This window comes from Equus przewalskii, chromosome 7 (assembly GCF_037783145.1).
Source record: "Equus przewalskii isolate Varuska chromosome 7, EquPr2, whole genome shotgun sequence".
Lineage (NCBI taxonomy): Eukaryota > Metazoa > Chordata > Mammalia > Perissodactyla > Equidae > Equus > Equus przewalskii.
The window spans coordinates 40,284,215-40,296,762 of NC_091837.1; the positions used below are offsets into that span (position 1 = coordinate 40,284,215).

General features: G+C 44.6%; 1 protein-coding gene across 4 annotated transcripts in view; it reads left to right on the forward strand.

The window, feature by feature from the left end:
* TMEM241 (transmembrane protein 241) overlaps positions 1-12,548 on the forward strand; it is a 121,103-nt gene that overhangs the window by 44,491 nt on the left and 64,064 nt on the right. For all 4 annotated transcript variants that reach the window (XM_070629678.1, XM_070629680.1, XM_070629679.1 and 1 more), the window contains 5 exons: positions 1,391-1,416; positions 6,996-7,047; positions 9,134-9,182; positions 9,961-10,006; positions 11,144-11,179. In XM_070629678.1, coding sequence (XP_070485779.1) covers positions 1,391-1,416; positions 6,996-7,047; positions 9,134-9,182; positions 9,961-10,006; positions 11,144-11,179 — 209 coding nt within the window. The remainder of the gene's footprint in view (positions 1-1,390; positions 1,417-6,995; positions 7,048-9,133; positions 9,183-9,960; positions 10,007-11,143; positions 11,180-12,548) is intronic.

Below are 12,548 nucleotides of genomic sequence, written 5' to 3' on the forward strand. Positions count from 1 at the left end.
TTCAGGCACGGGGTGGGGGGGGTTTGCTGCCCTGTAACGGAAGCCCCCAAACAGTTGCTGGGTAGACATGTTCCCTGGAAGAGCAGGGCACCCACTTTGTCTCGGTCCTGTGCATGCCTGCTCTTCCACCAAACTGTGGAGATGTTGGTAATATTTAGCTCAGGATCTTTTAGTAACGCATTTTTCCCATGATGGGGGCAATCATCCAGGTGTTAGAAGCCAAGTCACCTTTGTGTGTGTCGTCCTTTCTGGAGTGAAGGGATGAGTGTCCCCACCAGGTGGCAGTGGGGTCGAGGTTGGCATTGCCTCTGTGCCCTGCTGAGGCACGACCCACAAAGATGAGAGATTAAAGGGTCTGAAGACCCCGGTCACTGCTTTGTGCACAAACAGAATCTGTTTATGAAAACGATGCGAACTGGATTATTTAGTAATGCATGAAGATGTAGGGTAGTCTTCATAGCAAACGATCTGTTTCTCTCATCAGCGCTTCACTTTTAAACAATATGTTCATGCGTCACACTTTATGTGAACTGGAGTAAAAAAATTATAGTTTATCCTCAACTGGCAAAATAATCGTTTTCTGAAATGTTCATAATTAATGTGCCATCCTACCTACCATTCCCGGATCAAATAGAGAACCGGCTGTGCTGCTCTCTGCTGGAATTTTCCTCCTGAGTGCAAAGGGCCGATTCCCTTAAACTGGCTAGTAAACAGGAGGCGATAAAGGGAGAGCGCATGAGAATCTCTTCATTTCAGGGGGCTTTCTGTGCCAAGTTGAGATTTCCTCAATCTGCCCTTTTTTCTTCTCTGTGAGGGTGGAGTCAAATGTCCCTTGTCCTTTTGTCTGTTTCTTAATTTATGTATCATACCAGAGACTTTATAGTGCTGCTCAGCTGGATTAATGGAAGGAAAATTTAAAGAGACAGCCTGGAATAGAAATTGAACAGGAGCTTAATTTCTTCTCTTGCACAGGTTACATCGATTTCTCTCTGTCCCTCTTTGTGGTGTGTAAGCTATTGGAAGGCCTGGCACTGGCATCATCTTGGTTTTTTTTTTTTTTCTGCTTTATCTCCCCAAATCCCCCTGTACACAGTTGTATATCTTAGTTGCAGGTCCTTCTAGTTATGGGATCATCTTGTTTTTTTGTGAGTAAACAGGATTCTGATGGCGAGAGCGGTAAAGGGCAAGTGACTTTGCTGCAGTGACTCAACCCTGGGCCTCGGAGTCCCCTTCATTGTGCCCAAGCAGAAAAAGCCGCAGCAAAGACTCAAGTGCAGCAAGCTAAGCCCCCAATAAACTTACTCATAATTTATTTGCCTCTTGATCTAAATATTTTTTTAAGGGAAGAACAGTTTTTAAAGACTAATGATGTCTCTCTATTTTCATACAGAAAACTTCTCCTGCCAAGATCTGTAGGTAAGTTTTTAAAAAAAAACCCACAAACCTGTAAAATAGAAGATTTAACCTGATTTTAAACTTTGATGATAAACTGTTGAAGATTCCTCCTTGAGAATTGACAAAGGAATTTCTTATAAACACTCCTTATCCCTATTTTGTGTCTTATTCTAAAATTTACTGTCTCCTTTTCTGAAATATTTTGTTCCTAAGGGGAAAACAACCCATGCTAAATTTCAGTCATTGATGCCCAAAACGTCACTAAAAGTTGTGCAAAACCGATGGAGAATGAAAATGAAAAACGTGGAAACAACTTAAAATTTTTAAAATAATGTTTGCAGTTGATTGGATTTTTAAGCTCTTCCCTGGTCAAGGGCCCTGGGCTGTGAGTCCAGGGATCTGAGTTGTGGTCTTGGCCACAGCAAAGTGACTGTGGGCAGGTTTCTTAATCTTCCGTGCCTCAGTTTCCTTGGCTGACTCTCGGGTAGGTCCCTGTGCCCTGCGTGCTAATTCTGACCTGGGTGCCTTGTTCTCTGCTTCCCGCCTCCTCTGCAGTAGCTGTGAAGTCCGGTCCTGTAGACAGAAAACCAGCAGAGATGCTTTGACACGTGGATTTAGAACTTTTTGTTTCAAATATTTCGGGGCTTTCATCCAGTCTCCTTTTTGCCTTTATTTTTATTTTTATTTTTTTATTAATGTTATGATAGATTACAACCTTGTGAGATTTCAGTTGTACATTTTTGTTAGTCATGTTGTGGGTACACCACTTCCCCCTCTGTGCCCTCCCCCCACCCCCCCTTTTCCCTGGTAACCACCCATCAGATCTCCTTATCAATATACTAACTTCCACCTATGAGTGGAGTCATATAGAGTTCGTCTTTCCCTGACTGGCTTATTTCGCTTAACAAAATACCCTCGAGGTCCATCCACGTTGTTGTGAATGGGCCAATTTTGTCTTTTTTTATGGCTGAGTAGTATTCCATTGTGTATATATACCACATCTTCTTTATCCAGTCATCAGTTTCTGGGCATGTAGGCTGGTTCCACGTCTTGGCTATTGTAAATAATGCTGCGATGAACATAGGGGTGCAACGGACTCTTGAGATTTCTGATATCAGGTTCTTAGGATAGATACCCAGTAATGGGATGGCTGGGTCATAGGGTATTTCTATTTTTAACTTTTTGAGAAATCTCCATACTGTTTTCCATAGTGGCTGTACCAGTTTGCATTCCCACCAACAGTGTATGAGGGTTCCTTTTTCTCTACATCCTCTCCAACATTTGTCACTCTTGGTTTTGGATGTTTTTGCCAATCTAACGGGTGTAAGGTGATATCTTAGTGTAGTTTTGATTTGCGTTTCCCTGATGATTAGCGATGATGAACATCTTTTCATGTGTCTATTGGCCATATTCATGTCTTCTTTTGAGAAATGTCTGTTCATGTCCTCTGCCCATTTTTTGATCGGGTTGTTTGTTTTTTTGTTGCTAATCAGTGTGAGTTCTTTGTATATTATGGAGATTAACCCTTTGTCAGATAAGTGGCTTGTAAATATTTTTTCCCAATTAGTGAGCTGTTTTTTTGTTTCAATCCTGTTTTCCCTTGCCTTGAAGAAGCTCTTTAGTCTGATGAAGTCCCATTTTTTTATTCTTTCTATTGTTTCCCTCAACTGAGGAGTTACAGTGTCCGAAAAGATTCTTTTGAAACTGATGTCAAAGAGTGTACTGCCTATATTCTCTTCCAAAAGACTTATTGTCTCAGGCCTAATCTTTAGGTCTTTGATCCATTTTGAGTTTATTTTGGTGTGTGGTGAAAAAGAATGGTCAATTTTCAATCTTTTGCATGTGGCTGTCCAGTTTTCCCAGCACCATTTGTTGAAGAGACTTTCTTTTCTCCATTGTAGGCCCTCTGCTCCTTTGTCGAAGATTAGCTGTCCATAGATGTGTGGTTTTATCTCTGGGCTTTCAATTCTGTTCCATTGATCTGTGGACCTGTTTTTGTACCAGTACCATGCTGTTTTGATCACTGTAGCTTTGTAGTATGTTTTGAAATCGGGGATTGTGATTCCGCCGGCTTTGTTTTTACTCAGGATTGCTTTAGCAATTCGCGGTCTTTTGTTGCCCCATATGAATTTTAGGATTGTTTGTTCAATTTCTGTGAAGAATGTTCTTGGGATTCTGATTGGGATAGCATTGAATCTGTATATTGCTTTAGGTAGTATGGACATTTTAACTATGTTTATTCTTCCAATCCATGTGCAAGGAATGTCTTTCCATCTCTTTATGTCATCGTCAATTTCTTTCAAGAAAGTCTTATAGTTTTCATTGTATAGGTCCTTCACTTCCTTGGTTAAGTTTATCCCAAGGTATTTTATTCTTTTCGTTGCGATTGTGAATGGGATTGAGTTCTTGAGTTCTTTTTCTGTTAGTTCATTGTTAGTGTATAGAAATGCTACTGATTTATGCACGTTAATTTTATACCCTGCTACTTTGCTGTAGTTGTTGATTATTTCTAATAGTTTTTCTATGGATTCTTTGGGGTTTTCTATATATAAGATCATGTCGTCTGCAAACAGCGAGAGTTTTACTTCTTCGTTACCTATTTGGATTCCTTTTATTTCTTTTTCCTGCCGAATTGCTCTGGCCAGCACCTCCAGTACTATGTTGAATAGGAGTGGTGAAAGTGGGCACCCTTGTCTTGTTCCTGTCCTCAGAGGGATGGCTTTCAGTTTTTGTCCATTGAGTATGATGTTGGCTGTGGGTCTATCATATATGGCCTTTATTATGTTGAGGTACTTTCCTTCTATACCCATTTTACTGAGGGTTTTTATCATAGATGGGTGTTGGATCTTGTCGAATGCTTTCTCTGCATCTATTGAGATTATCATGTGGTTTTTGTTTTTCATTTTCTTGATGTAGTGTATCACGTTGATTGACTTGCGGATGTTGAACCATCCCTGTATCCCTGGTATAAATCCCACTTGATCATGGTGTATAATCTTTTTGATGTGTTGCTGTATTCGGTTTGCCAAAATTTTGTTGAGGATTTTTGCATCTATGTTCATCAGTGATATCGGCCTGTAGTTCTCCTCTTTTTGCCTTTATTACAAGCTGCTACTTGCAAAAACAAAACAAAAGAGCCCCACTGTCAGGACTCATCCTCTTCTTTAAAGATTAGCAGGTGTTAAAGAGACGCATTAAAACCCACTAATCCCTGATAGAATCAGGTATTACTCAAGGCCACGTTTGGTGGGCATCCAGGGCCGTCTCACACCCGGCTGTCCTCCATCTCTGTTGTCTGTTTTGGGGGAATTGCTAAAGCTCATTGCCTGGGGCTGGGGAAGCGTCCTATATCCTATAAAGCCTTCCACTGTAGGTAGACACCAAGCCCATTCGGGTTCTCTCCTCCCACCAAAAAACTGCCTATTCTTGTCCAGTCCCAGAAGCCCTTCCTGACACCTCCCTCCACTCACCCTCCTCTTTGCCTCTAGTCCCTCGGTAGTCTGGTGCCTTGGAGTTTTCTCGGCCGGTTGTGTGTGTGCCTTGAAAGTGGGTGTGGCTACAGGGTAGGGCTGGAGTGGAGAACCTTCCTGTGCTCAGGATGTTGTGTGGCATCCTGCTCTTCCCAAGGCCGTGAGGCCCCAGCTCCAACGATTCCTCCGAACCAGTCCTCCTGCCCTGGGCCTAGCCGCACACTCATCTCTTGGGTACACAGCTACATGTATGACAACAGTGAGGACTGTCCGGGGGATGAGGTTGTGCGCAGAATTAATTATCATCACTGTCGTCAGTGTACTTGGGCTATAAATATCAGTTTGTTGTGTATTACACATATATGTGAATAACATGGAATTCTCTATGTATATCGAATATATATTGGTATGAGACGTCCTATGACAGTCTTCTAAAAGTGAAAATGCTAAATTCACTGCTTCCCTTCATGCTTTTGACCCTTTGCTGTTTGCCAGCTAGTGGAATGGCCGGTAGTGGAGAGGCCCAAACCATATATGCTGTTGCATTATAAAATGGAAAGGGGGAAAGAGTATGTGATAGTTTGGGTTTTGTTTTTTCTGGTGCCTTCTTTTAGGAGAAGAGAATGAGTGGAGAAAGCTAAAGGCAGGATCTTTTGGTATATGAAACCCACAAGAGATATGCTGAAAACCACAGATTACTGAACCAAAGATAGTTCCAAATCAACTTTCTGATGAATGAGAAAATGTGAAAATATCTATGATTGGCAGTGTTACTGTTCTGTTCAAGAATTTTAAAAAAAGGTTTATTATGGACATTTCTAAACATATATAAAAGTAGACAGAACAGTATATTGAAGCCCGTATACCCATCACCTGGCTTCAGCATTGTCAGCTTATGGCTCCACCTCATCCCTTGCTTCAGCAAAGCCCAGGCGCCATAGCAGTCCATCTGCAAATATTTCACTATGTATAAGAAATTTTTATAATAAAACTTTGGGAAAAAAGTTGAAACCTACAGAAAAGTTGCAAGAATATTACAAGGAACTGCCATATACCTTTCACCTAGGTTCACCTGTTGATAACATTTTTTGCATTTGCTTTCTCTCTCTCTCTCTTCATATATATATACACACATATATATCACATAAAATATATGAGAAGATATATATGATTATTCTTACTCTTATTTTTTTCTGAGCCGTTGAGAATAGGTTGCAGAGATTATGACGCTGCCCCTAACTACTTTGAAGTGTGTCTGCTAAAAGTAACAATGTCTTGTATAACTGCAGTGCAATTATTACATTTAGAAAATTAATGTCTGATATAATACTGTTATCTAATATTGAGTCTGTGTTCAGATTTGAACAATTATCCCGATATTGTCTTTTATAGTAACCTCATCCCCCAAAGATGTCATGTCTCTTGCGTATCCTTTATCTTTCTCAGCCTTTCATTGTCTTTCCTTGCCTTCGCATTTTTTGATAGTGTAAACCCGATGTTTTGTGGACTAACAGATTTGTCCCTAAATTTGGTTTTTCTCAATGTTTCCTAGTGATTCAGTTCAGTTATGCATGTTGGCAGGAACGCCACACGAGTGACACTGTGCCCTTCTCAGTGCGTCGTATCAGGAGGCACATGATGTCTTTCTGTCTCATCACTAGAGATGCGAAATCTGATCGTTTGGTTAGGGTGGTGTACAAAAGATTTTAATATGCTTTCCATGGTATTTTCTTTCTAGTAAGCAGCATAATTGTAGTTCTGATTACCCAGTTTTCCACTAGTGTATTTTTTGGGATCTGTACTTTAAAAAAATCTCCTTTTATTATGCATTTCTCAGGCACTCTGTTTTTCTCAAGTGAGCCAGCCCTGGTTTTGCAAATGTCCTGCAAACGCATGTCTCTGGGAAAATGGCTACCTGAGCACTAGAGAAGGAACCGTTTGGTTGTCAGTAGAGCACATGACTGAAAATGACATGGACAGTGGGATTCTCGGGACGAACAGGGGACTGGGCTTGGTCTCGCAGGGTCTGTGCCTCGTCCAAGCTCCCGTCGATGCATTTCATCCTCCGCACTCTGGGAAACGCTTTGATGTTGAGAAGTGCAGCTGTGTGTTTTGTCTCCCTCTCTGCAGTGCCCTGTTCCTCCTGGCCGCAGCAGGATGCCTCCCCTTCAACGACTCCCAGGTAAGTTCAGATAAACTCAAGTTTGCCTTCCGAGTGTCTTTTCCTCCCTGAAGCCTGTGTAGCTATGAGCAGAATTTCCTAGTCCTTCCTTTAGAAACAGGATAACCCTGGTCTATGCAAAGGCGTTTGAAGTTTCAGGCTGGGCACCTTGTGGCCAGGCCAACACCTTTTCCCAGGCCTCTGCCTGCTCCCCAGGGCTGCGGCACTGTGCAGAGCGCGGGCCGCTGGCTGCTGTGGCAGGTGTAGTCTGCCCTCTGTACGTGCTTGGAGAACCTGTAAGCCGGCGCCCAAGTGGCCCCAGCCTCCTGCGTTGAGGCCAAGGTGATCCTTTCCTCTCACCTCAAGAGCCTCCTCTGCAGAGTGATTTTCACTTTGTAATCCTGAGTTTCTCTTTGTGAGGCACTGAAGACCCGCACCCACCTGCAGCAGTCATCTCAGTGCTGGGTCTCTTCTCTTTCTTTTCCTCCCTGGCATTTATTAAATCCCCATCAAGTGTCAGGCGCTGAGCCAGGCTCTGGGGCCGCAAAGGGGAATCGCCCTCGTCCGGGCAGAAGTCGGATTCTAGTCAGAGCAGAAGGAGGAGAGCAGACGATAAACAGATGATTATAACACAGGGAGGCGCGGCTCTGTCCTGGGAGGGATGTGGGGCTGTGAGGCACCTAGAAGATCTGGAGACTCAGGAAGGAGGAACAGCAACAATTAGGGGAGCCCTCAGTGTGCCAGGCTCCACGCCAATGCTTCGTGTGTCACATTTTATTTAAAATCTCACAATAATTCTGTAAGGGCAGGGATTATTATTATCTCCATTTCCTAGCTAAAGAATAATGGGGCCCAAATGGTCACCTGCTAATGAATAAGAGATTTTAGAATTTAACCCAGATCTTTCTGATGCTATAGCCAGATTCTGTTTACTGTACCTGAATCTTGAAGGGTGAGGAGTGAGCCAGGAGAAAGCAGGTGTCCTGAGTAATCTGTGATTTGGCTCTAGGGGGAAGAACTATTCCTCTACCCTCTAGGTCCTGTGGGCTGGCCTAAGAGTTAAATCGACGTGAGACAGACTAACAGGAGAAAATCAAACAAAGTTTAGTAACGTGTACACATGGGAGACAACCAGGAAAGCTGAGTAACTCACCAGAATGGCCAAAGCCACCACCTTAAATACCATCTTCAGTTAAAGACAAAGGAGGATGTTTGGGGGGTGGGGGTGGGATCTTTAAAGGGGAGAAGGCAGTTTACGTGGAGATGGAAAAGCAAATGTTTGATAACAAATATTGGAGGAGAGGACTTTGATTAAATGGCCCTTGGCAGGCCCCTCCCTGTCTGTCTCAGCTATTTTCTATTATACTACAGTTATCTTATGGTATTAGCTCCTTCCTGGAACAGGCCTTCTATCTTAAATTCCTTTAAGCAGTTAGGGGGAAGGTCAGAGGTTCTTCCTGAGTCTTTTGTTCTTAAAAATAATTAAGCCAAGGAGACGCAAGTTTATTGAGCACCCTCTATGTATGCCCCGTGCTAATTCCTGCCCTCCTAGAACTGACCGTCTGGTGGGAGGTGGACATAGAGACAGATAATAAGTAAAATAGAGTGTGTCGGATGAGACAAACCATGGACACAAATAGGGACGGGAAGAAGAGGAGGGGGGCCCCTTGGCTGAGTTGGGGGGGGAGGCATTTGTGCTCAGAAGTGCAAGTTCTCTTTCTCTGGAGAGGAGGGCAGTCGATGGGACTGGACGAGTTGACAGGGGCCTGTCAGAGATCCTTGGGTGTCATGAGTTTGGATTCTATCCTGAAGTCACTGGGGGGCTGCGGAATGGTTTCAAGCCGAAGGTGACACCATCCAGTTTGCCTTTTAGAGATGCCATGTGGGGCGGTGTGCAGGATGGGGAAGGGGGCGCTGGAGGCTGACGGCCCTGTTAGGAGGGTGTCCTAGGCAACGGGGTGAACAGTGAGCAGGCCTGGCCCAGGGCCCCAAGAGTCCTGGCTTGGTGCCCTCGTTTTGCACTGTGCATTGATGTTTAGGGTTTCTGAGGACCACACTGCATCCTGTTTGTACTTACAGCCATTTTTTTTTTAATCCTATGTTACAGTTTGATCCAGATGGATATTTCTGGGCTGTAATTCACTTATTCTGTGTAGGTAAGTTTTAAAAGAATGCTTACTTAAACAGCTGAGGCTTATTATTTAGACCTTACTGTATATCTAATTTTTAGTGACCCTGGACAATAGGAGGATTAAATACAAGGTGGCAAGCTTAAAATTAAATGGGCATTTTCTGGTTTGATTTTTCTGTTTTGGAGTTTTCCTCAAATGTCTCCAGTTCCCATATTGTCTCCTCTCTCTTGTGGCAAACATTAGTTAGTGTGCACGGCTCAGGCTCTGCTTGCTCAAGTCCACTTGTGGAATGCTGGTTGGTCCTCTCTCAAAATGGTGGGAAGAGATCCAGAAGTGTGTGTGAAAAACACTCTCTTTCAACAGAATACCAAAAAAAAAAAAAAAGTAGTGGGTGAAATAAAAGGACCATCTGACTTTATTTCAAATCATATGTTCAGTGTTCCTTATGTGTAGTCTCGTGGGGAAAAAACCAGCGCCCTGAGTGGTACACACAGCCCCAAGTCCAGTGGTGGTTCTCTTTCTTGTGCACACCACGCAAAGGAGGCCAAAGCTTCCTGTTCATCGTACCCTTCTGTTGGTCATGAGCCTTCCTGGCCTGCACCCGCTACTGACCTGCACCATCATGGGGGATTATCCAGTTCGCGTCCTTGAAATCCCCCAAGTGTTGTTGTCCCCCTCCTGGCTGTGGGGACCCTCGCAGGGAAGAGGCCCTTCTCCATGTGGGTTTTATGTTTCTCTGGACATGCTGGAGTCCCTCTCACGGCGTGCTGTGTGCCAGTGACTTGTGTTGCTTCATTTTCAGGGGCTTATAAAATACTACAGAAGTCCCAGAGACCCAACGCGTTAAGGTAAACTTAGTTTGGTGGGTTGTCCTTTGCTTAAAGGAAAGGGTGAGACCCACCATGTAGGGCGCTGCTGCCATTCAGCCAGAGCCTCTCCAGGTCTAGGTGGCGGTGAGCCCCACCTTTTCTTCTGTTGTTGGGCTGTTCCAGGCCCGGTCCACCAGCACCTGAAGCGTGCTGGCCATCGGTAACCTGTGAAGAGCATGGAAATCTCTCTCCTCTTCCTTCAGGGCAGCCACTTAGGTGACATTTTGACAAAAGTGATGTGACCAGCTGCTTTGGGCCCCGGTTTACTTCCTCCAGCTCAGAGGCAAAACTCTTTTTCCTGGTTTCTCCAGCCCCTTCCAACTTGACTCACTTTAGACCTAGAGGTCTCCTGAGTCACTAGCTCTGTTCTGGGGTAGAATGAGGCCTTTGTTGTGCACAGTCAGTGGAGCGGAATTGGCGAATGTAAATGAACAAGATGAGAATTCAGGCCTTGGTGGGCCTGGAGCTGCCCGGTCAGAGCCCTCCACTGGCCAGCTGGCCTCTGGGTCTGGGGCTGCCTGACGGCCTGTGGAGGAGAGGTCTGAGGGCCTGACTCCTGGGAGAAGGTTATACACTTTGAGCACATGTGACTTTGGGTCCCTAGAGCACCTTTTGTTCTTCTAATAAAGAGTTTTTGCAGCCAGAAGCCAATAGAGTTAGAGAAAATGCAGGATGCCCAGTTAAATTTGAATTTCAGATAAGCAGCGAATAATGTTTTCAGTGTGTGTCCCATACACTATTTGGCACATACTTACGCTGAAACATTGTCCTGTATCTGACATTCAGCTTTGTTTGGGGTCCTGTATTTTTATTTGTCAAATGTGGGAGCCCTAGAAGCCAGTCCAGTGGCCTGAGGGAGATGACACTGCTTTTAAAGTGGCAAACGTACACATAGAAAACGATCAGCCGCCAGTGAAAATGTGTGCGAGAACTAAACTAGGAAAGGCTTTCACAAATGGACCAGGATCTGGTTTTAAGTGTAAAGTACTCTTCATACTATTTATTGATAATTTGTAAATGTCGTAACTTATATATACATGTAATTTATTAATAGAAGATGACTTTTTGTGTGTAAAACACTTCTATTATTTCATGTTTTTTTTCCTCGTTCCTTAGTGACATTGACCAGCAGTACTTAAACTATATATTCAGGTAAGATATAATTTACATTTTCAAAGACTAATTTGTATCCTTCTAGAGCTAATGGATTTTTATTTTCCAATAATATTTTGATTAGGCAGTTTTGAGCCAATGTGCCTGCCAGGAAGGCAAGCCAAATAATCTGTGAAATGATCTGAACTCAGGAAACCAAATAATTGTCCTGCCCTTAGGCCAGGCGAGAGGGGCCTCTGTGCGGCCTCACACTTCAGAAGGCCGTGCCTCTCCCCGTGGGATATGGAGTCTGTAAGGCTAAGGGGACATTTCTTGCCAGAGCCCTCACCCCCGCTTCTAGACTGGGCCCTGGAATTTCCAACTCAAGTGGTCTCAAGCTGGGTTCTGAGGCTCCCTGGGTCTGTCTGCCTAACTCATTCCTGGACCCAAGTAGTATCCGAAGAAAGGCTGTTAGTTGGGGGGACATGGATGGAGGGTGGATGCAGGCTGAGGTGTCCACACACATGTGTATGAGGTCTTTGGGGTGCAGGATGGAGCCTGGGGTGGAAGGAGAAGGGGGCGCATTGGGAGCCGGGAGCCAGAGGCTGGATCCCCCTGTGCTGCCACATTCTGACATGAAGCTCCAAGGACTCCCAGAATTCCAAGTTTTAATCTGGACTTCCAGGTTGTTTTGAAGGTATGTTTGTTAAGGTAGGATGACATTTGAGGCTTGATTTATGACACTTAAATGTGGTATATGGACTTCCATTTGTACCCTCACCCCAAGCCACACAAAGAATGGGGGTCGGCCCACTAAATAGAATAGCTGGGGAGAGTTCTTGGATTTTGGTAGTCTCAGACTGTGCCCTGCGGGCCTGCTGGAGAGACAGAGTGAGATGTGCCATTGGGAACCCAAGTCTGCCTAAGCAACCACAGTCAGTGCCGAGCAGCGCGGTCTGAGCCGGGCCTGTCAGCGTGTGGTCACACCGATTCCTGGAGGAGGTTACTCGGCCTAAAGCATTCAGCATGAGCTGTATTCTCCATGTGCAGATACAGCTCATAAATACTTTAGTGTTTATTGAGATGCCTTTTTGAAAGCAGGACTCACCCCAAGTGTGGCTGTGGCCTCTTTTGTACTCAGCTGAAAACAATCACTTGTTCCACTCTGCCCAGACCCACCAGCTGCCTTTCAAGAGATTCCTGAAGAAGCAGAAGGCCCTTGGTATTTAAAATGTTGCCACGATGTTAGGCCGCTTTAGGCGGTTCTTTCTCTCCACAGGACTCATAGCTGAGTCGAGCAGCAGAGTAAGGAGATGGAAACATGCACTTCTGTGACCCCCCCCCCCCCGCTAGTTCTCCCACCCTCACCCACTGTGCCCCCCCTGGCTCCTTCACCCTGGTGAGGGGTTCACTGCCGGGGGGCCGGCGC